Source organism: Syngnathus scovelli, chromosome 20 (assembly GCF_024217435.2).
Source record: "Syngnathus scovelli strain Florida chromosome 20, RoL_Ssco_1.2, whole genome shotgun sequence".
Classification (NCBI taxonomy): domain Eukaryota; kingdom Metazoa; phylum Chordata; class Actinopteri; order Syngnathiformes; family Syngnathidae; genus Syngnathus; species Syngnathus scovelli.
Genome location: NC_090866.1, coordinates 11242438 through 11265779, shown reverse-complemented (window position 1 = coordinate 11265779; position 23342 = coordinate 11242438). Strand labels below are relative to the sequence as shown.

Genomic DNA, 23342 nt, shown 5'->3' with positions numbered 1-23342 from the left:
GTAAGTGAAATAAAAATCTTCAATCTTCAATTCTAAATGTAGATAACACGTACATTTATTTGAAAGATAAATGACGTCATACTCCTGAACGTAATATTCCTGGACCAAAGGGGGCGCTGCTGTGCGTGCTTGGATGCATTTGACGCCCAAAATGGCGGCACGGTTAAAAAGTTTGGATTGTTTTGTTCGACTTTGTTTCCTGAGCATTCGGCGAGCCGTGTAGCTAAATAACCTCATTTGGATACAGGTTGGAAGGCTTGCATGGCGCCTGCCTGCCTAAGGACTTCTGGACGTGTCCAAAATTGAGAATGGCGCATGGCCTTCACCCCAAATTTGGGCTGACTTCACCCATGCTAGGCTACTAGGCTAAGCTAACGTCGGAAGGTATTCCCCAAAAGCTTCGTTTTGGTTATGTCGTATCTCGCTTGGAAGGTGGAGGAGGAGGCGACAAGCAGAACATGAAGAAGAGGACCTCGTCGTAGACATGGAGGAAGATGTGAAAAAAGTCAAAAAGGCAAGTCGACACTTTTTGGGGGGTTGTTTTTACAGCCGCCCAGCCACTCAATTACCATTGGCCGGCTAGCATGCTAACCCGCTTGAGTTCCCTGACCCAGTCGAGTTTAACGCCAAACCGTCTTGTTAAACCATCAGTAGATGTGTCACGATGTGTGCCAAATAATGATAAATTATATTTTTGTTATATTTGAGTGTACACTCTTAAATAAAACTTGGGTCGTGTACTGCAATGCTGATATTTAGCTTGACTTAGCTCGAGTAAGAGCATGCTGATTCAGCTCGATACAACTCTTATGTAAAGTGCTTCAATCTATAATGTAGGAAAAATTCACGTTTCCATATGATACTGAATGTGTTTAATGTTTTGTTTGAAGTCATTAAAGTGATGTCACTGCTCCTGCACTTCTTGTTTGCGCCACGCGAGGGCGATAGTGAGACGTGTGATTTAGAAAAATGACCCGTCAGACTTTCTGTATATTTAAAATATTCATATTATAATGACGTATTGTTTCATCCTGAGTGTATTTTGCATTTATACATAAGCTATCCAGTCTGACATTGTATTTATAGCAAAGAGTCGTTTAAAAATAGTCATAGAAAATGTGCCCAAAAGTAGCACTAACAATATGTGATTTTTCTGTTTTCAAAATGTTAAAATAGAACAGCAGTGAGCTCATGTTTCTCCAGCAAACAATCAATATGAATGCACCTGTCGCGTGAAGCCAAACACTGTTAAATAATTCAGCGGTCAACTCCAGAGTTGTTCGGCGAAGTCTGCTGTCAAGTTTGAACGCCGGTGTCCTCACAGGATGCTGCGGCAGTGCGCTTCCTCTTTTGACGCTTCCCTTTTCTCTTGTTGTGTCTTGACGTGAGATAGTGTCATTTTTAGTTAGCGTAGCATGTGGCAACAGGCGATGAACGTAAACAACGAAACAATCGCGCTAATCTGCTAGCATCAGCTTGCATGGACTATGAGGTAGGCTCTTTAAATTCTAACTGATATCCGCCCGGGCTTTAATGGTTAACATTTTGAAATAGTAGTCTTTTATTTTATTTTTGTCTGAACTTCCCCTTCAGCCTGGCATCGTGTCACCCTTCAAGCGGGTCTTCCTGAAGGGTGAAAAAGGACGGGACAAGAAGGCGCTGGAGAAATCGGCGGAGCGCCGGGCACTCCACACGGTCTCTCTCTCGCAACCCGACCACCGCATCGACCCCGACATACTGCTCAATGACTACATCGAGAAGGAAGTCAAAGTGAGTCGCGCGGACTTCTCTCTCATACTCGACTTTAGTGACACTGTTTGAAGTAACGCCTGGGTTCTGTGTCCTTTCAAGTATTTGGGCCAGCTGACATCGGTGCCAGGATACTTGAACCCATCAAGCAGGACAGAAGTCCTCCAGCTCATTGACAATGCAAGAGTAAGTCATGTGACCGTTTCAGATGTCAGGTGAGGGTGCCCTCCGCAAAGGTAGCACATAAGCACGCCGACGGTTGGTGTCGGCAGAAGTCGCATCAGTTGGCGGGCCAGCTGACCTCCGAGCAGGACGCCGTGGTAAGCTTGTCGGCGTACAACGTCAAGCTGGTGTGGCGCGACGGCGAGGACATCATCCTGAGGGTGCCCATCCACGACATCGCCGCCGTCTCTTACATCCGCGACGACTCTCAGCACCTCGTCGTCATCAAGACGGGTACGCAGTTGTGGAAAGCCGCAATCAAAATAGGTCAAGTGATGACTGAACTTGTGCGGCTCAGCCCAGGAATCCGGAGGCTCCCCCTGTCCCAGCTCCTGTCCCGATCTCAACAAATCTCAGACGCTCAGCTCCTTGTCGGAGAGCGGCGCCGTGCTGGTGGAAGTGTGCTGTCTGCTTGTCCTCGCCGTCGACAATAAAGTATGTTGCTTAGCATCCACGGGTGACCCAAAAAAAAAATACTAGGCACGCGTGGCGTTCATGTTTGGGAAGGGATTGATTTGTCCTTGTTGTTTTGTGTGTCAGGCAGCTGCAGAGGAGCTGTGCCTTCTGCTCAGCCAAGTCTTCCAGATTGTCTACACCGAGTCCACCATTGACTTCTTGGACAGAGCCATCTTTGATGGCGCCACCACCCCTACAAGACATCTTTCCCTCTACAGTGGTAAGTAATTGAAAGCAAATGTTCAAATATTACAAATTCAAATAGAGCGCCTCGTCGTCTGCTCTATGTAGGCACAATCTTTTTTTTTTCTATCACTCCTGAAGCGCTAATTTTGTTGTCGAACACGCCGGTTCCTCAGATGACTCGTCAAGCAAAGTGGACATGAAAGAAGGCTTCGAAGGCGAAGCCGGCCCTTTGTAAGAGCTCACCTTCTCCTTTTCCCTCACCTACTCCGGTCGATGCTTCTTTAAAACGTATTTTCTTTCCTCCTCCCCCTCCAAGTCCATTCCAGGCATCGCCGGAAGCCGACGGCAGCTCCCCGTCGGCTTCCGGCCCCGCCTCTCCTCAGGTCACAACGGCGAGCGAAGGGGAGCTCAGCACCACGGCCGCCGAGCTGCTCCAGGATTACATGACCACGGTACGCCCTCTCCGACACTCGAGAGTTTCCTAACTGGCATTGTGTCGTTGACACTTGTGTGGCGTCCAGCTGCGCACAAAGCTGTCCTCCCAGGAAATTCAGCAGTTTGCCGGGCTGCTGCACGAGTACCGCAACGGCTCTTCCATCCACGAGTTCTGCATTAACCTGCGGCAGCTCTACGGAGACAGCAGGAAGTTCCTCCTGCTTGGTAGAACGTCTTCTCTTTTCTAAACGCACACGTGTGTCACGATAGGAATTTTACTGTTTGGCTGTCTTTAACAGCACCTTTGAATTTCATTCCGTGACTATCCCAGGCCTGCGTCCCTTCATCCCCGAGAAGGACAGCCAGCACTTTGAGAACTTCTTGGAGACCATCGGCGTGAAGGACGGCCGCGGCATCATCACCGACAGCTTCGGCCGCTACCGGCGGGCGGCCGCCTCCGACTCCGACGGCAACGTCGCGGCGGCGGCAGGCGGCGGAGACAGCGCCGCCTCCGACGAGGGCCCGGAGGAGGCCGGGGAGACCTCGGAGGGCGACGAGTGGGACCGAATGATCAGCGACATCAGCAATGACATCGAGGCACTGGGCTGTAGCATGGACGGCGAGGGCGCCGCGCTGTAACTAGGTAGACTCCACCCATTGATCACACGATCACACTGAAGGTTAGTCGTCGTATGACGTCAATCAAAATGCACTTAGGCTGACGTGCGGTCCAGCCCTGGTTACGTTTGTTCCTCACTTATGGGCAGTATCTGCCACCGCCGTCAGCCACACCGCAAGTGGATGCAGTCACCACATCAGTTTCGATTACCGCTGCCTTATTGCTTTCCCCTCGATTTGTTGTTTTCCTGTTTCGTCGTGCACCGCACCGCAATTTGTGGAAGTTTGCCCGTTTTGTGCTCTCTGAACACCCAAAGGTGCCTCCTAACTGGGGCACAGAGAATCCAAAATGGCCGCCTGATCATTTCTTGTAAACTGTGTGCGTGGTCAGCAGTTGCTGTGCATCTTATGGCGACTTTTGTTTTTAATCAAATGAAGGGGAGGCTACCCATTTTTTTCTGGAAGAATTTGGGAAAGCCCGAGATGAAGTGTTGGGTCGTTTAGCTGCCGTTGACCCCCAATTGTGCCTTTGAAAGTGTTGCACGGTCAGTCATCGTTGTGCAGATGTTTATTAAAAAGAACAACGTTTTGCAAGACTTTTGGAACGCTGTCGTCCTTTACGATGGCGATCGCTTTTGATCGATCACGTGCTCGGACAAGCCTGAAATGTTGACTCGCAGCGACGTTTGCTAATGCCATCAAAGCTGGGAAAGTTGTCCGCTTGACTGGAGCGCATTCCGTCCAGTCACGCTTCCATTTGTTAATCTCCACAGTGGGCTGGCTGCGAGTGGGCCACAGCCACTCCAAGTGGCCTCTAATGGCAAGGAAAAATGAGTCATTTGTTATTGCGTCGAATTTTCACATCAGCGCGCGTCTTAATTGGATGCTGAGCGAGCGAAAGGAATTATCAACGGCGCGGCGTTGAAGGCATCCTAATTGGCCTCCCGTAACGTTAATCCTTAATCCCATTTGTCTGCGCCCACGGGATTGTTCTAGCACTTTAATGTTGCCACGAATTCATGAGAGCAACTCGTGAGCCGCCGCTTATCAAACTTGAAATGTTAAATAACGATACGACAGAATATTTTGGATGGGCTCTCAGATCTGACACTTCCAACTGTGTTTTTATTTGCTCTCAAAGACAACCTTGCGTTAGCTTCTCTTCCCTCCAGTATCCTCTTGGGCTAGCACAGCGAGAAGCGACGCGAGTTGATGTTCATCTTGGTGACGCCGATGAGCCGCAGGGGCGCCGAGAGGCCCAGGCCGGGCGTGACGGGGCACTCGTAGGGCAGGTCGGACAGCTCGTCGCGCTCCTCCAGCCCGTAGGTGGCGTCGTTGAGCATGCGGCGGTGCAGCTGGCACGCCTGCTCGATCCGCAGCTCGCTGATGTCGCCGCGCAGACCGACCAGCTGCCTGGCCAGATGCTGGTCCTGCTGGCGCATGTCGCTCTAAAAGAAAAGTTCCTCAGTCTGGGAGGAGGTTCTGAATGAGAACGTTTATAATCTCGGACACCATCTCACCAGTTCTCTCCTGAGCCAGCTGAGAGCCTCGTCTACGGTCTCGAAGGTCTTCAGCAGCCCCGACGGCAACTGGCAGCGGATCACGGCAGAGTCCCCTGCTTTGCGTCCCGCTTCCCCGCTAACCGAGCCGTGGAAACGTTCCGCCTTGGCTTTCCACTCCAGGTAAGAAGGTCTCCTCGTCTGCAGTCTCAGTTTCTCGGTCAAGGCCTTCAGGGTGAGAAGATGATCACCCGAAGGCGAAAGGTCGTCTTCCCGTTGTCTCGCCGCCGCCTCCTCCTCGCAAGCCATGGGTTTGGCCGGCGAGACTTCCATTTTTGGAGAGCGCACTAGAACATTTGAAAGCGTTCCTAAAGTGCTTTAGAACTCCAGACGAGAAAAAATGCCACAGGTCGTTCCACAGGAAAGTGAAAATAATTCCGACGGTAGTGAGCGGAAGCCAGTTGACTTGTCGCATATCAAATGACGGCAGCTCAGCAGTCTGTTGCCGTAGCAACCGCATTGACATGACTCGGTAGTTTTAATGATGTCAATGTAATGTAGCAGTCGCTCCATATCAATCTTTCAAGACTAAATATTTGATCGTCAACAAGATGGAATGAATTTTAACGTGTTTTCCGCATCAACGGGTTGCCAATGAAAAGAAAAAAAGGATTTTTGTTGTGTCACCAAATGTAATGTTTTGCTTGACTTGATAACAGGCATGCAAGCTCCATCAAAGTCAGCCAACAATGTGCATGCTGTAATCATAATAATCAGTAAAAGTGGTCCCGGGCCATTTGCGCTCCCTTTATCCCATAATAAGCCATCACAGGCCCGACCCGCGCTGAGCACATTGCATCTAATGATAGGCTTGCATTAAGACTGGCAGGGGGATTATTATGGCTTGCCAAAAGCTAACTGCTCCCACCAATGACTTTTAGGAAACTTTGGCTCATTGCATTTTTTAACTAAACGACTTATTCGGCATATTTGCCATAAAAGCTATTTCTTTACAAGCATGCCATCGCTTTCTGTATTGCTTATCCTTGTTGGGGTCATTTTAATGGTAAATGTAAAAATACTCAATACAATAAAAAAATAATGACATTGAATATTTGTAAACTGAGGCAGGCAGTCCTTACCACGTGACTCTTTGGTGAAGCGCCTCAAAGCATCCGATGCACTTCCTCTTCACCGGACCTCGTTCAAATGTCTTCTCAGTTTCGTGGCCCTGACTTATCTGAAAACATCTAAACGAGTGAAGACCACTAGATGAAGCCCCTCTTGAAGAGGGAAAAAAAAAACTTGCGTTTTAATTTAATTCCCTCCCACCGGTCTGGGATGCGTCGCCGCCTCAAGTGGGTTGGTCCGTTGCTTGGGCACGTCGGCGCGTCCGCCATGTTGGGTGGGTCAAGTCGATAGTAAAAGTGCGTTGCTAGGATACCGTGGCGTTTCTGCCACGTTTGTTTCAAAACGTCGTAATGCAGCGTTTAAAAAGTTCCACCAATGTTATCATCGCGTTTTAATAACAATTATAAAATGTTAGTTTTAAGTTTGTGTTGAACCTAATTTTTTTAAAAAAACGTGTTCTCTAGATGATATTGAGTGCGACTTAAATGTATGGTTATGGCCCTCACAAAACAAACACAATGTTTGACAGCATGTATATTTAATCGGGAACTAAAAATACTAAATGTCACATTAAATAGCAAAACACACTGAAAAACACTTGGTCCTTGTTTAGTGTGACAAGTGCAATAAATGATCAAAGTGCTACTAGCACAAACAAAACACAAATGAGACAATTGATGGTTAGAAATCATTGAAATATCAATCGTCGTATTGTTGTTCATGGATGTCAGCTCATGACAAAACCAAATGTCAAGTGCAACTACTGCTAAAAGACACAAGTTCAAACAAAAACAACCAGTCCTCCGCGTGAGTGATGCATCAGCTAACGTTGAATGTCAAGCTACAAGGCGAGCTCCTCGATGTCGTCGTCGAAGGAGGGGATGACGCGGACGGCGGGCCGGCTGTCCACCACGTGCCGAGCGCTCACGGAGGCGGGCGCCGCCCCGAAGCCGAGACGCCCCGTGGCACGCGAACCTCCCCGAGCGGCGCCGCTGCCCGTCATGCCATCCAGCAGCTCCGCCGTCCGGGCGTCGCCCGACGGCGCCGCCAGTGAGCCGAACAGCTGCTGCATGAGCACCGACTTCTTGCTCTTCTCCTCCGTCCCCTTGAGGCTGAAGATGCCGATGGCCTCCAGAGCGTGGTCTCCGTTGTCCCTGGCAGCATTTTGCCGGGGGTTCCCCCCCAACGAGTCCACGCAGCTTCCGAAGACCAAGTCCTCGTTGGAACGGATTGAGCAAAGGTTTCGCCGCCGGCCCGACGACGGTGTCGACGACGGCGTCTCCGCGGCGGCCGCGTTGGACTCGGACGAGTCGACGTGGTCGGGCTTCCGCTTGTCCTTGTTCTGGAGGTCAATTTCTCGCATCTTGGCCAGCAGCTGGTCTTTCCTACGACGCGCCTCGCCGGCGTCCATCTGGTGGTGGTTCCCCCACAGCTCCGCCTCCTCCTGGACGTGGACGCTCTTGTGTGGATTCCTCAAGAAGCTGCCCACCTCGTCATCCTCCTTGTCTTTGACCCAGTCTGTGGAAGTCACATACCTTGATCTACTTGCAAGTTTTTCAAGGTACGAGCCGCCGGACTCTTCTTACCATCTGTGAACATGTTGGCCTTCACCTCACGGACATCCTGAGCGTTCTGTTGATGGTCCTCCTCCGTCTCCTTCTCGTCCCTTGAGGTTCTTCTGTCGTGGCTTGTCTTCCTCTGCTGCTCCTGCTTTGCTTTGGGTCCACCGTCCACCACCTCCACCTGCTGATGACGTCAAAGCAGAGAAAAAAAAAGTGACTCATTTCCAACATCCTGAATGGCTCCATATTTAGGCGAGAAGTTACCTTGAGTGACAGGTATCCGTCAGGGGCCGGATCGCTGTACTCGGCGGGCGGCGGCGGCGAGGGAAATTCGGGGCTGCTGCTGCTGCGCGTCTGCACCGCCTTGCACTGTCTGTGCGCCTTGTGGAATGACGCCTCCGCCTCAGCTTTGAGCTTTGACTCGCCGTCGGCGGCGGCGGCGGCCTTCCTCGGGGAGACTTTCCCAAGGCGGTGAGCGTAAATGTTGCGGATCTCTAATTCTCGTTCTTTTTCCTGGAAAAAGGTGACAACGGTGTTACTAAGCAGCTTGCGAGGATGTGGCTGAATGTATTTGCGTGTTTCTCTGGAGGCACCCTGAGTCTACTTGCTAGTTGCTCCAGCTCCTTTTGCAGATTCTTGATCTCTTCCTGCGCGCAGAGCGTCTTCTTCCTCTCGGCAGCCAGCTGCCTCTGGTGGCTGCCGTTGCTCAGCTCCATGTTCCTCTCCAGCTCCTACCGGGCGGCACAAACGGCAGCGGTGACGGTCACGTGAAAGAAGGTGAGGCGGCAACGCTACCTTAATTTTGAGCTCGGCCTCGTGCGTGCGCGCCCTCTCCTGCTCCAGCTTGCAGCTGAGCTCCTCGCGGGCGCCCAGCTCGCGCTGCTCCACCAGCTTCTTCATGCGTCCCACGGTGGCGTGGCTCCTCAGCAGCTGCTCCTCCTTCTCCTTCAGGCGGCGCTCGGCGGCGCGCTCGCGCTCCCGCGTGCGCCGCAGCCGCTCGCGCAGCACGTGCGTCTCGCTGGCGTGGCACGACAGCATCTGGGAGATTTTGCTCTCGGCGTCCGTGTAGTTCTGCAGCGCCTTCTCCTGACGCGTATGAAGCTGCCGCCAGAGAGTCCGACGGGGTCAGGCGAGCTCCGGTGCCGTGTAGGCCTCGAGCCGAGTCTACCTGCTTGAGGATGCGATTCTCCTTCTGCAACTCGGCGATGCGCAGCTGCAGCTCGCCGTGCACGTTGCGCAACTCGTTGATTTTCAGCAGACGGCCCGACAGCATTTGCCTGGTCAGGGGGTCCAAGTCTTTGGGAGGGAGGGACTCTTTGCTGAGGGACCGCGACGCCCGGCTCCGGCCCGGACGCGGCGGGCGGGCCCGGACTCGCCTCTCCATGCCTGTTGCGGACGTGTCAAATGTAAAAACATTCAAACATGGATCTACTTCCGACGTGCGCGTCAAACCTGTGTTGTAGGGCGAGCTGCTGGAAATGAGATTCGCACGCGTTGGCGGAAGCGGCGGCGGCGACAGCGTCTGATCCCGCTCGTACGGCGAGAGCGAGCGCTCCGACTCGTATTCGTCCGAGTAAGACGTGGCCTTGCTGCGGCGCCCCTCGCCGTCCGACGCTCGGTCAGGATCGGAGGGGCACATTTCCGCTTTGGAAGTTGCTTTTTCATCCTGGGTCCGCTCCCGGAAGCTCTTGTAGTGCTTTTTGCCGGAGGGGGCTCGACTCTTCCGGCTCCTGAAGGATCCTCGGCTCCGATTGTCGTCCCAGTCGTGTTCGAACGTGTCGCTCTTGGACTCCATCTTGTTTTGAGGTCACCAAAACAACAGGTTTGGGAAGAGGAGAGGAAGCAAATGTTTTTCTTTTGCCTGAAACATCTTGCTCACGTTGTCCGAAATAGTCACCTCACTAAAGATTAACCGCGACGTTGCTACTGAGCGACTGAGGCCAGACACCGACAGGTTGCTCTGAGGACTTCCTGCTCGCACAACATGCTCACTTAGCAACCACACCGTGTGTGGGAAAGTGACTCTCCTAATTTCCGGTGTTTTGCATTCCAAGCAGGTATTAGCATGACGCTAACAGATGTTTGTTGAACCTTTGCATGTGTTTTGTTTCATGTCATTTCTGCCCTGTACTTCAATTCGGAGTAACTTGAAGCAAGATCCAGCCAAAACAACCCCTCTGACAGAGCCAGCTTGATGGGCGTGTTTCTATGGCAACGCTAGCCCACAAAGCCAAAATCAAGATCACCAAGACGAGCCACGCAGCGACTACCTTGGTCCAAATATTCCTTCCTAGAGTCATTTCTTGTAGTGAAGTTGCAAGCATTGGGAAATGGCATCCCCTTTGCCGGGATTAGGCTAAAACCCTGACCGCCGTCTGTTCTTGTCGGGTGCATTGTTGTCCCCGCTGACACACAAAACTGGGCCTCGAGCACCAATGGGTGCACGATCGATCATGAATGTGTTCTTACAAAGCCCCCCAAAAAGTATTGCAAGTGTATCGGAGGAGCTAACGGAGAGCCAAGCGGGCGAGAAGAACAAAATAGTGCAACAGGTGAGGCGTGTCTTACCGTTAGATGTCGCCTTGCACCTTCACGGTCATGGATCGCTCACAACTACTCGAGGTTTTTACACAAAATCGGACATTATCGCTAAGATCTGTTTCATAGTGGAAAACTCGCCGCAAAAAAAAAAAAAAAAAAGGCTAAAACTATTGGCTAAGCTAACATGGCTAACGTGATACGAAGGCGAACTGGTAGCCTCCTCGTCTTGTTTACTTGTCCAAATTGCAAAGTAGCGTCTTGTGAGTGTGCCTCGCAGGAGTGGCTCTGCAGAGTTTGCAGATCGAGACCGAGCGAGGACGGAGAACCGGAACGACGGCCATCGCTGCCTGCTGTTGCATGGAAACCGCTTCTGTGACGTCACCAGCTCGTCTTGCATTACCGGTACATTACGTGAAAGCGCTCGACTCGGTCGGCGATGCACCCATATTCCAGAACTTATATCGTTTTATTTTCATTAATTGTTTATCATTGAAGGGTTAATCATTCTGGTGTTTTTGGAGTGTTACCTGTCACTACATTATTTTACAATAAAGCCCAACATAAAAGTGTGAGAAAATGTTTCATCTTTAAAAATAAACAGGCATGTTCAAAAAAAAAAATAACCCTTCAATTGATCATAAATCAGTTTATATTACCCACTAACATTTTCAAAATCAAAACGTCACGTGTTGTGTCGAATTTCATTGGGTTGTAATGTAAATTTAACACAATTCCTGTTCTACATTAATACTTAGGAGATGATATTTGTGTTTTTGGAGATATATTATTTAAGCAGTGGACAAAAAGACGTGAAGAGAATAACTCGTCTTTTTGTTTTGGAAAGAAACACCGGAAGCTCGATGTTCAGTATGGCTAGCTTGTCGGCACAAGTGGACCGCGTCTGCACTGTCCTGCAATAAAAGGCAATGAAGCGCTTTTTTTGCTGCTTCTGAGCGACATCATCGTTTAAACTTCGTTTCCCTCCTCCGTAATGGTTAATTAAAATGGTCATTGTCAAGGTTTACGTCGCTTCGTCAAGTGGATCTCTGGCAGTAAGTAATTGGGGATTTCATGTTGTTTTTTTGTAACGCTTCAACTATTTGTGCATTCATCCAATCATTTTATTTTTTTTTAAATGTGGTTCATTTTATCATCGACAACTGTTGTTAAATGCTCTTTATATAAAGCGATGCATAGAACAGAAAGGGAAAGTACAGTCCATCCATTGTACGCCTGAGTAAGTTGACCATTTGGGTCAGTGATGCCAGAGAGAAGCTTGTGAGTGCAATAATTGGCTTTTGGATGCCTTTGAATTGAGTTAGCAGTGATTGGATACAGGGGAGAGAGAGAAAAAGAAAAGGATGGGGCCTGGGGTGGTGGCGGCTGAGTGGCCGGCTATAATTGGAAATGAAAGGAGGGAAAGAAACATTCCAAAGTGTCAAAAAGTGTGGCTGCTTTAGAGGGCCTCGTCGTTGCTCGAGTGCATGCATGTCGTGCAGAGAAATGCGGAAGATTGAGAAGGGGGGAAATTATTATTGCAGTTTTTTCTTTTTTTAATTAAATTGACTGGCCAACCAGTGCGTGGGCGTGGTTTGGGGCTGGGGTGCCCATTTTAGAGTGCCTCGTACTTGCCGGTGACTTTTAGTGTCAAACCATTGTTTTCCTTGCATGGTCCGTTTGTCCTCAGGAGTCCTGTTTTGTTCCCCTTCGTCGTGTAATGAAAGGATTAATCCAAGTTAATCCCTTCATTCAGTGTGCAAACAATATACTCTTGCATACTTGTATGGAGCGTGAGGCATTTCCATGGTACTTTTTGTAATTCGCCCACAAGTGTTGAATCTGCCACCCTAAAATGATGACACGATTGCCACGCGCTCTCGGGTTCAGTCTCTGGTTCTCACACGGAATTGTTGTCACTTGGCCAAATTGCGATTGAGTGTGCACTGTCGGCTCACATTTGTTTGGGTTGGCGAGTGTACCAATGGAGGACAGACGTGCAAAACAATAGTGCCATTGTGGCCGCCCATATGCCCATGCCCGGATACCCTCATTAACGTGTTCTTGATTGGATTTTTTTTTACCTCTATTCAAGTTGAATTATTTGGTATTTAATTAATGCATGAGAACAATTAATCCAGGCTAAAATGATCAATATATTATTACTTTAGTGGCCATCATAATAATCAATAATCAGTGGAATACATATGTATTTTCACTTTTTAAAAAACATTTGGGTCAAGTATGGGAAATACATTTAAAAAGCAAAGTTTGAATTGTAACGAGGCGGCGCTTTCGCCGACGTCAGGTTAAAAAGCAACAGCAGGCGGTGGTGGGTTTCCTGGAGGCCAACGGAATCGAGTTCCAGCAAGTGGACATCGCCATGCTGGAGGAGCAGCGGCTGTGGATGTACCGCCACATCCCTTGCGACAAGCGGCCGCACGGAGGCAACCCGCTGCCCCCGCAGATCTTCAGCGGCGATCGCTACTGTGGGGTAGGTGCAGGTCGCAGGCTGCTATTGTGAGTTTCGGCTCAGTCATCCATCCAAATGCACGCCATGCACCTCTGTAATCCCGCCATAATCCCGGCGAGGATTACGCGGTGTCACTCTTGCCTGCGGGGGTAATCCATGGCGACGTGCTCGTCCAATTGCTTCCGGGATGCTGGCTGGAAGGGCTCGGTCCAGCGCCGACTCACCTTTTCCATCCCGGCAGGACTATGAGGACTTTTTCCGCTCGAAAGAAAATAACAGCGTCTTTGCCTTCCTGGGCGTCGCTGCTCAAGATTCTGACCAGGTAAGCGATTTATGACCTTTCTTCCTCCTTTTTTTTTGCACTACCTTAATTTTTTGTAGTTCTAAGGACAGGCCACATCACTGAAGCCATTTAGATCTCATGTATTAAAAGACGGATGAGACAAATGACGAAACAACTCGGGTTTTGTTTTTGTACAGCAGGGGTCTTAGAAGGCACAAAGGTGAAAACTCCTCCCGGCCGTGTGGATGCCATACGTGCACGGGACTCCTTCAAAAGGTTCTTGTACATGTTGATCAAGACCCCCCTCCAGAAAAGGGAGAGACGACAATCATGCCACTTTTGGTGACCCAGCCATGCACACTGCACCCGTTTCCATGAGGTGGACCTACCTAATGATGTGGCCACTAGCGTGCGTTTGAATCGTCCATTTTCGATATTTTCCATGTGCTGTGCCATCGTGTTAAATGTACATTATTGTGATTTTTACGATATTTGTCGAGAGTGATGTCAAATTGTCACATTGCAAAATAAAGTTGATGAATTTTCTGCAGTACGTAGATTTTAATTGTCGGGCCAAGCGCAAGTGAATTTTCCTGCTATATGGAAAATGGACAGATGTTTGTCACGGTCAATTCCGTTGACTTTTTTTTTTCAAACAACATCAATTGGCAGCATTTCAAGGGAAAATCAGCACGACAACTCGCTTGCGCTTTGACGCATGTGCGCCCTCTTGTACCGCGCGCGTCATTTCCCATCAAAACGGGCCTATGCAATGATTTACCCGCAAATCAATAGCGGAGTAAATATTCATATCTTGCATTTGAAACACTGAGAGTGTAGTTTGATGTGAAGTTTTGAAGTTTGAAAGAAAAAAAGGAGAGTCATCGAATGGAAATTACGCCATAACTTTGTAAGAAAAAAAAAAAAGGTATACCTGGAAAAACTACAAAAGTGGGGGTTCTCGCTCTCCCAGCGCAGATTTTGGGTCAAAGCATCCCCTGTCACGGTCCGCCTTTAATGATTGATCCAAATGTCAACACGCTTTTTGCGGTCCGAGTCCATGCACACTTTGATTTGGAAGTTTTTGAGCGGTGGGTGGCCTGACCATTTCTTCGACATCGAATAGACATTATGAGGTCCATTTGTGACAAACTACGTCTGTGTCTGGCAATTGGTAAGTTTCTACTTTTTAACATTTCATTTGCTAAGAATCAAATCAGCTCTCGGTAAATCTATCTGGTGTTGAAATATTGGATGTCTCTAAAGTGTTTGAGCTCCGTTTTGTTTCTACCTCAGGTATTTTGTTCATCTGTACAGGTGAGTATTGGCCTGAAACACAAAAGTTGATCATGTTGGGCCACAAAACAGGAAACTATTGCAATCAATCAAATATTCCCATGCAGTATGCGCCAGCGGCACGGTGAGGTTGGCGGGTCTGACCTCGACCAGTTGCTCGGGCCGCGTGGAGGTCTTCCACAGCGGCACCTGGGGCACGGTGTGCGCCGACTTCTGGAACCTCACCAACGCCCACGTGGTGTGCCGCGAGATGGGATGCGGCTCGGCGCTTTTCGTGAGTAAAGCCGAGCTCAACTACGGCCACGCCACCGGGCAGATCTGGCTGGACGACGTGCAGTGCACCGGGAAGGAGCTGTCCCTCCTCAAGTGTCCGCACAGGCCCTTCGGCGAGAACGACTGCCTTCACGGAGGAGACGTGGCGGTGGTGTGCTCGGGTAGGAGCCATCTTCCTCGGCTGGGCCAAACGTGCGCTGAGCTGAACCGGCGCCTTTTGCAGAGCACGTGCGGGTGAGCGACGGCAGCAACCGCTGCAACGGCCGAGTGGAGGTCTTTTCCGACGGCCGCTGGAGCAAAGTTTGCGCTGAGCTGGGCCTCCCCGAAGCCAAGGTGCTCTGCCGGGAGATCAACTGCGGGAAGCCTCGGACGTCCGGCAAAAAGCCGCATTACGGCCAATCTCGGGAAACGTCGGCGGTGAAAAGCGCCTGCTCGGGCAACGAGACGTCCCTCTCGCGGTGCTCGCACAAAGCCGTCAACGAACAGTGCCCGGACGCCGGCGTGACCTGCGACTGTAAGTCGGCCGGCCGGCCGGCCCTCTTCTCAGGCCTTGCAATTCTAGATTTGTTTGCGCCCGCTAGATACCGAACATGTGCTTCGTCTGGTCAACGGGAGCCACCGCTGCGAGGGCCGAGTGGAGCTCTTGCACCAGGGCCGCTGGGGCCCGGTGTGCGACGACAAATGGGACATGGCGGAGGCCAGCGTGACGTGCCGCCAGATGGACTGCGGGGCCCCGCTGGCAGTCAAGGACAGAGCCTTCTTCGGTACCAGCGTGGGCGATATCTGGCTGGACGATTTGGAGTGCACGGGCCAGGAGAAGTCGCTGTCCGAGTGCCCGCACCAAGGATTCGGCTATCACGACTGCAACGCCGAAGAGGGCGCCGGCGTCATATGTTCAGGTTGCTACGCTCGTCCAAAAGCACGGCAAAGCGGACACTAGCGGATTTTGGCTTTTTGCAGAAACGCTGCGACTGGGCAACAGCAGCAGCCGGTGCTCGGGCCGCCTAGAGGTCTTCCACCACGGCGAGTGGGGCAAGCTGTGCCATCACGACTTGGGCGCCAAGGAGGTCGCCATGCTGTGCCAGGAGCTCAACTGCGGAGGGCCGTCCAAATCCCAAGAGTACTTTGGCGAAAGCCCGCTCAGGAGCTACCGGGGCTCCTGTGGCAAAGACGCCACCTCCTTCTCCCAGTGCAGCGTCCGGGAGAGCGCCGAGGCGTGCCGAGGCTTTTCGCTTTCCTGCGCAGGTCAGAGAGCAAGAATAACCGTCAAATGGCTTCGAACGGGAATCAAAGTGCGCGCTCGCCGTCCCGTCCGCAGATCCTCCGACGCTCCGGTTCGTCAACGGCACCGACCGATGCTCGGGCCGAGTGGAAATCCAACACGTGAGCGCTTGGGGGACGGTGTGCGACGACCATTGGGACATTCGAGACGCTCAAGTGGCGTGCCGGGCCATGGACTGCGGCACGGCCATCACGGCCAAATCGGGCGCCTATTTCGGAAAAGGCACGGGCTCCGTCTGGCTGGACGACGTGGCGTGCGCCGGCAACGAGTCGTCCTTGATGGACTGTGAGTTTAATAGGCCCTTGGGCATCAACAACTGCGATCACGACGAAGACGCCGGTGTGATGTGTTCAGGTGAGCGACGTGCCCTCGCGTGAGCGTCTTCGTTGTTTGGAGATCTTGTAAGCTGTCACGACTTTGCAGCCACCATCCGACTGATAAACGGAAGCGACCAGTGTTCGGGTCGGGTGGAGGTCCACCACCAAGGCCACTGGTGGCCCGTCTTCAACGCCCACTGGGGCTTGCACGAAGCGGCGGTGGTGTGCCGGGAAATGAATTGCGGCGATCCCGTCGAGTCGGCCGGATCTTTCGGGCAAAGCGGGGACCAAAGCGGCTACACCATCAGCTGCAGCGGCAGGGAGAAGTCGCTCGAGCAGTGCTCCTTGCGCGAGTCCGTCCGAAACGTCCAAATCCAGGAGGCGTCGGTCCGATGCTCAGGTCGGTGGACGCGCTTTGCGTGCGTGCGTGCGTGCGTTCTGGAAGAGGGCAAGCGTCGGTAGCGTTGGCGTCTCTCCCCGCAGGCAACGTGCGCTTGGTCGGCGGCGTCAACCGCTGCGTCGGGAGGGTGGAGTTCTACGACCAAGGCCGCTGGGGGGACGTGTGCGGCGAAACGTGGGACAGCAGCGACGCCCAAGTGGTGTGCAAGCAGCTGGACTGCGGCAAAGCCCTCAACATCACCACGGCCACCCAGTACGGCCACGGCTCGGGACACGTCTGGATGATGCAGATGGAGTGCAGCGGCACGGAGTCCACGTTGGCGCAGTGCCCGCAAAGCTCCTTGCTGGACGGATCGTGCAACACCACGTCGCTCGCCGGCGTCATCTGCTCAGGTGGGAGAAAAAGCAAAGTTTGGAGACATCTCCGCTCATTTTGCTTCCCGCAGAGAGCTTGGAGGTGCGCTTGGTGAACAGCGAGAGGGAGTGCACGGGGAGAGTGGAGGTCCAGCACGCCGGCGCCTGGTACTCGCTGTGCGACACCCACTGGGACCTGGCCATGGCCGACGTGGTGTGCGATCGTCTGGAGTGCGGCCGCGTCGTCAGCGTCCACAGCGGCGCCCACTACGGCCAAGGCAGCGGACCCGTGATGGAGGCCAGCGACGGCTGTTTCGCCAATAGCACCTCGCTGCAGCAGTGCTCGCTTAAGGGTTTCGCCCGCTCCACGTGCCAGCACGATCATGACGTCGGCATCTCCTGTGGAGGTGAAGTCCTCACTTTGCGTTCCCCCCCCGCCCTCCCCCCTCCTTCAAGTTTTCCATGTTTGCGGCCACAGAAAAAGTGCAGCTGGTCGGCGGCGGGAGCACCTGTTCGGGCCGCTTGGAGGTGTTCCACGCCGGCCAGTGGGGGACGGTGTGCGACGACGATTGGGAACTGAGCGCCGCCGACGTGGTGTGCCGACAATTAGGCTGCGGCCACGCCGTGTCGGCGCCCTCCAATGCGCATTTTGGCCGAGGCAGCGGCCCCATCTGGCTGGACGACGTGGTGTGCGAAGGCCAGGAGCTCGCCATCACGCACTGCAATCACCTCGGGTTTGGCGAGAACAACTGTGGCCACTCTGAGGACGCCGGAGTCATCTGTTTGGGTAAGAAGCCTTGAAAATGACTATATTGCGTGCATCTATCTTGTCATAGTTGAGTGGCGTTGCACGAAGCTCCCTACTCAGTCCACAGATGTTTTTTTTTAATGGCGAACCAGCGGTGCACGCCCTTTGACCTCGGTTGCCTCTCCCTCTCGTCGTCTCAGGTGCTCTGTCGAAGCCTCGCATCGCCGTGAGGCCTTCCAGCCAAGTTCACTGGGGTGAAAATGTGGAGTTCACCTGCACTATCCTGACGGAGCTCGAAGGCGGCACCTTCCTGCTGAAAAAGTTACAGGACTCCTTCAAGGTCCAAAAGTATAGCGAGAACCAGGTGGCCATCTTCAGCCTGTTCAAAGTCAACTTCACTCACCGGGGCTCCTACTTCTGCGAGTATCAAAAGAAAGTGCCTGCTAACATCATCTACTACCCTCAAGGAGATCCCGTGGAGCTCGACGTCAAAGGTGCCGGCGTCTACTTGTCCATCTGGCCGACGCTGGCGACTTTGACGCCGGCGTCCGTCTCTGCGATTCTTTCCAGTGGAGCTGGAGAGGCCGCAAATCTCCGTGACCACCTTCCAGGTGATGGTGGTCTACAGTCCCCGGGAGGTGTCGGTCACACGGGGCAACAGCTTCTCCGTCACGTGCTCGGTGAATTCTCTGTACTCCCGCGGCACGTTCTACCTGAAGAACACCGACACCAACGTCACCAGCGCCAAGGCGGCTTTCGGACACACCCTTTTCTACGTGGCCGTGTTTGAATTCCCCGACATTGAGGAAAAGGACCGAGGAGCTTACGTCTGCCTCTACGCCGTCAACTTCTCCTCCAATGCTTTTTGGTCCACTCCCTCCACCTCGCTTTATATCAACGTCGTGGGTAAGCCCCTCCGAACGGGTCGTGGCGCTTTTCTCCCGGCCGGCCGGCCGGCCGGGCTCAGACTTGTGTCGCCCACAGCGGCTTCGTCGTCATCGGTGGTGCCGGGAATTGTCAGCGGATTGCTGCTGCTCCTGCTAGTTGTCACTGTGGGTTATCTGCTCTGGAGAAGAAGGAGGCAGCATGCCGGTAAGCACGCCTGCGCTCATGTGGCTGATCAAAACCCATCAAAGGGGCGCCGCGGTGTCAATTTGAGCTGATTTGATCCCGTCAGGCCCCTCCATTCGATTCGGAGCCATGAAATCCGACTCGAAAGACACGAGCCATCGAGGATTCGAGGGCAGGTAGGGCAAAAGCAAAGAATGCATTGTTCACCGCGAATGGCCGACATGTCAACGTCTTTGACCTCCTCAGGCATCGCAGCACGGCCAGCAGCGAGGCGAGCGCGCAGGGCCCGCCGCCGCCGCCGCCGGCAGACAAGGCCGCCGAGGTGGACTCGGACAGCTCCCGGCAGAGGGTGCCCGAGGACCTGCCTGGGCGAATGTGTTACGAGCTGGACCCGCTCGTTTCCTCGTGATTGCATGCCTTTTTAATTTTGTCACAGGAAACGCTATAAAAAAAAAACAAGAATCAAAACATTTATTTTACTCCCATTTAGCAGTTTGGCACCTGTGCTTTTGCATGTAATTTTGCCTTTTTTTCAATACTTAATCTTTTTGTATATATCGTGTTTCTTCCCCCTATTTGCTCCTTGAAGGGATAAAGACCTCACCTTAAATATTTCCCCCATTTTATAATGCTGGGATTTTTATGAGCAGTGTTTTTAAATTCCCCCAAACAATAAAAGTATTTCCTACAGTGAAGCGCATCTTTGTTTTAGTCAAGCAGCTACAACTGGAAAGGTAAGTCACACGCAATGTGGGCGCGGCTACACACCCCGGTTAATCATGTCCAAACCTGCTTACCTTGTCTATTTTCTCACACTCACACACACATTCCGCCACTGAACGTCTGCACTTTAAATCTGTTTTTTTTTTCTCCTCGTTCAACTTGCAGCCATGTCTGTCAAAGTGTTTTACGCCAGTGTGAGCGGCAACCTTGAGGTACTTGTCTTAATCCCTTTTCCGCACTTTGTCTGTACATTTGTTTCAATGTTGTTTTCCTCCAGATAAAGACAGCCCAACAGAGAATATTCTCGGTCCTCGATGGGAAGAGGATCCCCTATGAGATGGTGGACATTACGGCGAGTGACGAAGCCAAAGCATCAATGAGGTCAATTGCTGGGAACCCGACTGCACTGCCCCCGCAAATAAGCAACGGGAACGCGTACTGCGGGGTAAGTTCTTGTTTTGGTTTTCTCCTGCACTCCTGTGTAGGAACGTGAAGATCTTTTTCCACTTTTGCCATTCAGGACTTCTCGGCATTCGAAGCGGCAGTTGAGAGTGAAGCACTGGAAGCTTTTCTCAAACTCTGAGAGGAGACTCCACCATTATGTGTTGAATTCTATACTTATGTCTTTGTTGTGTCAGATGTTCAATTTGGCTCCTTCATGACACAAATCAATAAAGAAAAATGAAAAGTAATCATCGCTGTTTGCTTCATCCATATTTTGATTTACAGGTAGTCCCCACTTGTTTGTTTAGAATATAATATTAACGTTGGTGTCATGTTTATATTAAACTGAAGACATCCCTTCAACTATATAGAAAACAAAAATTCTTATTTTTATTTTAATATTTGAGCAGCACTTAAGTCACATTTAATTTTGTGAGCTTTTAAGGCGCATGGCCTTGTTGGTGATGTGAATAGTTTTATTCTTCTAAATTCCAGCTCACCTGCATAACTCAAAGCAATCTTCAAAGTTCTTTTTTTGGGAGGGGAGGGTTCAGAATGCATTTAATCTACTTGCAGCAGAGGCAGGTGATTATAAATTGTTTCAGCCTGTATGTGTTTATGTGTGTATAGATGTCCAGAATAAATAAACATTTACTGTACAAATAATCAAAGTTTGAATGAATATAAACAGGCAGTCCTTGGACGCCGTGATCAGAGGGGGCCTTCCAGCGGTATTAAAAGCGCGTCGCGGACTTATGACGTCCTCTTCACCCGCTACCCCAGAGTAGAAAACGGTGCGTTTACTCACCTTCGGAACCCAATCCGTTGAATAAATCCACCATCCTGCTTTATAATATCCTCAAAACCATTAATCAGCGATGGAAAATAACTACGCTGTGTTGTCTGTCCTTTATTGCAGAAATTTACGTTCGTCATCCATCCCTTTCCAACAATGGCCGAGGAAGGGTGAGTTTAGCTTCGCGCTCATGTGGAATGCACCAACTGATACAGTCCAATTGCAATATGTGTTTCTATAGTCATCGTACTAATTTTACTCGATATTTGGTAAGAGTTTCAACGGGTTCCTACTAATATTTTCTAATTTTGAGGTTGCTCGCGAGTGTCACATACGTAATTCGAATACACGGCATTACTAAGTTCAAAGGGGGGTCGGGTTTGATTACCACTTAATTCCTTTTTATGCTGGGTTATGGATGCAAATATAATTGCAACCCCCGTTGTACTCGGACAATACGTTCCACGTGAAAGCATTAGACACTTAAATAAACACAAATATCAAATACATCATATTCCTCTTGATGTGAGCTTCCACAAGCTTGAATGATGATTTAGTTATACCGGATTTCCCTTCACTCTCCAATGAGTGACATCTCTCTTCTGACAAGCTGGAAGCGCATTGCTGAATTTCCCATTGGCTGTTTTCTGCTTTGCTTGACATTGTGCCTCTCATCCATGACAGCGTTGCCGCCGGAGGTGTGATGGATGTCAACACGGCTCTCCCCGAAGTGCTCAAGACCGCACTCATCAATGACGGCCTTGCCCGCGGTATCCGTGAGGCGGCCAAAGCCCTGGACAAGTATGTGCGCCGTCAGAAATTGAATTGAATGAGGAGAAAAATTGCAGAGTCAGCTGTTGAGCTGTCTGTGACACTTTTCATTTTCCTTTCCTGGCTTTAATGCTTGCACTCTTGCATTTCAGGCGCCAGGCCCATCTGTGCGTCCTGGCCGCCAACTGCGACGAGCCCATGTACGTCAAGCTGGTGGAGGCCCTCTGCGCCGAGCATCAGATCAACCTGATTAAGGTGAGCTCGCTTCTCTCGCCCTGACATCAACTCATTTGTGGGATTGATTTAAAAAAAAAATACATATATGTATATATTGTGATTCTTTTGGACACCTTGGCTGCATCGCTGATGATAATTTGGCTCCCTCTACTGAAAGCTGTGACGATAATGCCACTGTTACCCAATTTGTGACTGAGATCTAGCCAAGTGTCTCCGCTTCTTCGCCATTTTTTTGCTGGCTTTGGTTGGACCACACGCGGCTAACAACGTGCGCACTTTCTCGCTCAGGTCGACGACAACAAGAAGCTTGGCGAGTGGGTCGGTCTGTGCAAGATTGACCGGGAGGGCAAACCCCGCAAGGTGGTGGGCTGCAGCTGCGTGGTTGTCAAGGTAATGACCACGAGTAACCCTCCATTTTATAACCTTTAAAACTTTTGTTTAAAATGGGCGTGGGGGCTCTTAGAACCTGATTTTTTTTTTATTCAATGTATCCAAAGTAGCTTTAAAAAATAATTTTGACAAAGTATGCATTTAATCCACGAACAAACGTGTAGCTATTATCTCGTTAAATGTAATTTGGGGCGGCAAAAGTGGTTTTCTTGCCTTTTTTAAGACGATGCGTTTTTCATTTACCTGACTAGTTAGGCCGTGCTCTGTCGCCTTCCTCAGAGAACGCCCAAACTAGTAAGGTAACTGCAAAATGTTGTCATCACATTGTCTGAAAAGAGGAGAACAAAGACTTAGACTTGTAACGTACACAAGATGTAACTCCGATTCTGTTGTCTGAACGGCAACGAGTGGGTGGATTGAACCTTCTGCCATCCAGCCGAAGAGCGAGGAATTGTTTTGCCCGGCCTTTTCCGCACTAGTTCACAACTCGTGTCACGTCGTTGCGCCCAACTTTGCCTGCCAAGCAAGTCCAGGTGCTGTGGCCTGTCTGCGCCACACAGCTGTTATTAAAACTGGCTAAAGGAACGCCAAGGTACGAGCCCCGTCGCCTTGCCCGTGGTGACGGCGGTCCCTAAAAATGGCGACATTCGGTCAGAAACTGCGAACAAAGGCATCGATTTAATCCATCCATCCATCCTTCCATCACTCATCCGGATTTGGTGCGCTGGTGACATTAAAGAGCCCTGCAGCACTCTTGGATCAAGATTTGATTTGTTATTTTGCTGGTACTTCTGAATTCCTGTGTTCATTTTTTTTTTTTTTTTTTTTTTTTTTATAAATCTTTTTATTTTGATGTTACTTTCCTGCAACAGGACTATGGCAAGGAGTCGCAAGCCAAGGATGTCATTGAGGAATACTTCAATGCCAAGAAATGAGAGACAATAAAATGTTGGAACTGATGACGCTCGTCTCGTGTATTGTTTCAGACTGCTCCGTTACAACATTTAGCGCAGCTACTGTGTTAGCAAGTATAGAAAAAAAAGCTACAACAGGGCCACCACCTAACTTTTTAAGATTTGGTTTGGGAAT

The 23342-nt window shown here is 50.9% G+C and overlaps 8 protein-coding genes and 2 non-coding genes across 15 annotated transcripts in view; 8 read left to right on the top strand and 2 right to left on the bottom strand.

The window, feature by feature from the left end:
- xkr6b (XK, Kell blood group complex subunit-related family, member 6b) overlaps positions 1-21881 on the top strand; it is a 39089-nt gene extending 17208 nt beyond the window's left edge. Inside the window, exons 4-6 of the transcript XR_011085971.1 lie at positions 20979-21025; positions 21540-21656; positions 21779-21881. The gene's annotated coding sequence lies outside the window, so the exon portion shown is untranslated. The remainder of the gene's footprint in view (positions 1-20978; positions 21026-21539; positions 21657-21778) is intronic.
- Positions 136-4262, top strand: ccm2 (CCM2 scaffold protein). Of its 2 annotated transcripts, none has more exons than XM_049757969.2 (10): positions 136-514; positions 1594-1770; positions 1852-1935; positions 2022-2205; positions 2270-2406; positions 2512-2647; positions 2787-2844; positions 2930-3065; positions 3135-3273; positions 3380-4262. In XM_049757969.2, exons 1-10 carry the CDS (start codon positions 485-487, stop codon positions 3685-3687), a joined length of 1389 nt encoding a protein of 462 aa, XP_049613926.1. In that variant the 5' UTR covers positions 136-484; the 3' UTR covers positions 3688-4262. The 2 variants fall into 2 exon arrangements, with proteins under 2 accessions (XP_049613926.1, XP_049613927.1); XM_049757970.2 differs by lacking the exon at positions 136-514 and adding an exon at positions 578-1492.
- On the bottom strand, positions 4322-6476 carry fam167ab (family with sequence similarity 167 member Ab). 3 transcript variants are annotated; one of them, XM_049757975.2, is made up of 4 exons: positions 6308-6476; positions 5187-5512; positions 4813-5114; positions 4322-4480 (listed from the first exon to the last, which is right to left on the bottom strand). In XM_049757975.2, the coding sequence occupies exons 2-3, from the start codon at positions 5496-5498 to the stop codon at positions 4851-4853; spliced, it is 576 nt and encodes a 191-aa protein (XP_049613932.1). In that variant the 5' UTR covers positions 5499-5512; positions 6308-6476; the 3' UTR covers positions 4322-4480; positions 4813-4850. The 3 variants fall into 3 exon arrangements, with proteins under 3 accessions (XP_049613932.1, XP_049613931.1, XP_068505320.1); XM_049757974.2 differs by lacking the exon at positions 4322-4480 and having other exon boundaries at positions 4751-5114; positions 6308-6475; XM_068649219.1 differs by lacking the exons at positions 4322-4480; positions 6308-6476 and having other exon boundaries at positions 4751-5114; positions 5187-6189.
- lca5 (lebercilin LCA5) lies at positions 6818-10800 on the bottom strand. 2 transcript variants are annotated; one of them, XM_049757965.2, is made up of 8 exons: positions 10427-10800; positions 9311-9653; positions 9027-9244; positions 8654-8959; positions 8452-8589; positions 8123-8371; positions 7883-8042; positions 6818-7802 (listed from the first exon to the last, which is right to left on the bottom strand). In XM_049757965.2, exons 2-8 carry the CDS (start codon positions 9651-9653, stop codon positions 7138-7140), a joined length of 2079 nt encoding a protein of 692 aa, XP_049613922.1. In that variant the 5' UTR covers positions 10427-10800; the 3' UTR covers positions 6818-7137. The 2 variants fall into 2 exon arrangements, with proteins under 2 accessions (XP_049613922.1, XP_049613921.1); XM_049757964.2 differs by having other exon boundaries at positions 6818-7814; positions 10427-10796.
- Positions 11253-13702, top strand: sh3bgrl2 (SH3 domain binding glutamate-rich protein like 2). 2 transcript variants are annotated; one of them, XM_049757962.2, is made up of 4 exons: positions 11253-11451; positions 12705-12890; positions 13111-13191; positions 13353-13702. In XM_049757962.2, the coding sequence occupies exons 1-4, from the start codon at positions 11404-11406 to the stop codon at positions 13359-13361; spliced, it is 324 nt and encodes a 107-aa protein (XP_049613919.1). In that variant the 5' UTR covers positions 11253-11403; the 3' UTR covers positions 13362-13702. The 2 variants fall into 2 exon arrangements, with proteins under 2 accessions (XP_049613919.1, XP_049613918.1); XM_049757961.2 differs by having other exon boundaries at positions 11254-11451; positions 13350-13702.
- Positions 14048-19830, top strand: LOC125990595 (scavenger receptor cysteine-rich type 1 protein M130). Its single transcript, XM_049757941.2, has 16 exons — positions 14048-14326; positions 14449-14469; positions 14556-14882; positions 14945-15235; positions 15303-15620; positions 15682-15966; positions 16040-16357; positions 16427-16720; positions 16804-17112; positions 17166-17480; positions 17552-17860; positions 18022-18315; positions 18392-18727; positions 18806-18913; positions 18999-19068; positions 19139-19830. Exons 1-16 carry the CDS (start codon positions 14284-14286, stop codon positions 19299-19301), a joined length of 3801 nt encoding a protein of 1266 aa, XP_049613898.1. The 5' UTR covers positions 14048-14283; the 3' UTR covers positions 19302-19830.
- Positions 19660-20307, top strand: zgc:153284 (uncharacterized protein LOC751696 homolog). Its single transcript, XM_049757963.1, has 3 exons — positions 19660-19827; positions 19893-20060; positions 20136-20307. The coding sequence occupies exons 1-3, from the start codon at positions 19783-19785 to the stop codon at positions 20196-20198; spliced, it is 276 nt and encodes a 91-aa protein (XP_049613920.1). The 5' UTR covers positions 19660-19782; the 3' UTR covers positions 20199-20307.
- rps12 (ribosomal protein S12) lies at positions 20754-23212 on the top strand. The gene is made up of 6 exons (XM_049757960.2): positions 20754-20853; positions 20979-21025; positions 21540-21656; positions 21779-21881; positions 22152-22253; positions 23126-23212. Exons 2-6 carry the CDS (start codon positions 21012-21014, stop codon positions 23186-23188), a joined length of 399 nt encoding a protein of 132 aa, XP_049613917.1. The 5' UTR covers positions 20754-20853; positions 20979-21011; the 3' UTR covers positions 23189-23212.
- On the top strand, positions 21395-21466 carry LOC125990726 (small nucleolar RNA SNORD101). Its single transcript, XR_007489055.1, has one exon. It is a non-coding gene; the product is annotated as a small nucleolar RNA SNORD101 (small nucleolar RNA).
- Positions 21983-22065, top strand: LOC125990729 (small nucleolar RNA SNORD100). Its single transcript, XR_007489058.1, has one exon. It is a non-coding gene; the product is annotated as a small nucleolar RNA SNORD100 (small nucleolar RNA).
- Positions 23213-23342: the final 130 nt, after the last annotated feature.

Coding starts and splice junctions, on each gene's coding strand:
- ccm2 (XM_049757969.2), top strand. CDS start 485: ATGGAGGAAGATGTGAAAAAAGTCAAAAAG. Junction 2,206..2,269: donor CCTCGTCGTCATCAAGACGG/GTACGCAGTTGT, acceptor TGTGCGGCTCAG/CCCAGGAATCCGGAGGCTCC. Junction 3,274..3,379: donor CAGGAAGTTCCTCCTGCTTG/GTAGAACGTCTT, acceptor TGACTATCCCAG/GCCTGCGTCCCTTCATCCCC.
- fam167ab (XM_049757975.2), bottom strand. CDS start 5,498: ATGGAAGTCTCGCCGGCCAAACCCATGGCTTGCGAGGAGGAGGCGGCG. Junction 5,115..5,186: donor GCTGGCTCAGGAGAGAACTG/GTGAGATGGTGT, acceptor CTTTTCTTTTAG/AGCGACATGCGCCAGCAGGA.
- lca5 (XM_049757964.2), bottom strand. CDS start 9,653: ATGGAGTCCAAGAGCGACACGTTCGAACACGACTGGGACGACAATCGG. Junction 8,372..8,451: donor AACTAGCAAGTAGACTCAGG/GTGCCTCCAGAG, acceptor ACCTTTTTCCAG/GAAAAAGAACGAGAATTAGA. Junction 7,815..7,882: donor GGCCAACATGTTCACAGATG/GTAAGAAGAGTC, acceptor TGACTTCCACAG/ACTGGGTCAAAGACAAGGAG.
- sh3bgrl2 (XM_049757961.2), top strand. CDS start 11,404: ATGGTCATTGTCAAGGTTTACGTCGCTTCGTCAAGTGGATCTCTGGCA. Junction 11,452..12,704: donor CGTCAAGTGGATCTCTGGCA/GTAAGTAATTGG, acceptor CGCCGACGTCAG/GTTAAAAAGCAACAGCAGGC. Junction 12,891..13,110: donor GCGGCGATCGCTACTGTGGG/GTAGGTGCAGGT, acceptor CCATCCCGGCAG/GACTATGAGGACTTTTTCCG.
- LOC125990595 (XM_049757941.2), top strand. CDS start 14,284: ATGAGGTCCATTTGTGACAAACTACGTCTGTGTCTGGCAATTG. Junction 15,621..15,681: donor CGCCGGCGTCATATGTTCAG/GTTGCTACGCTC, acceptor GGCTTTTTGCAG/AAACGCTGCGACTGGGCAAC. Junction 16,721..16,803: donor GGCGTCGGTCCGATGCTCAG/GTCGGTGGACGC, acceptor CTCTCCCCGCAG/GCAACGTGCGCTTGGTCGGC.
- zgc:153284 (XM_049757963.1), top strand. CDS start 19,783: ATGTCTGTCAAAGTGTTTTACGCCAGTGTGAGCGGCAACCTTGAG. Junction 19,828..19,892: donor GTGTGAGCGGCAACCTTGAG/GTACTTGTCTTA, acceptor GTTTTCCTCCAG/ATAAAGACAGCCCAACAGAG. Junction 20,061..20,135: donor ACGGGAACGCGTACTGCGGG/GTAAGTTCTTGT, acceptor TTTGCCATTCAG/GACTTCTCGGCATTCGAAGC.
- rps12 (XM_049757960.2), top strand. Junction 21,882..22,151: donor ATCAGATCAACCTGATTAAG/GTGAGCTCGCTT, acceptor TTTCTCGCTCAG/GTCGACGACAACAAGAAGCT. Junction 22,254..23,125: donor GCAGCTGCGTGGTTGTCAAG/GTAATGACCACG, acceptor TTCCTGCAACAG/GACTATGGCAAGGAGTCGCA.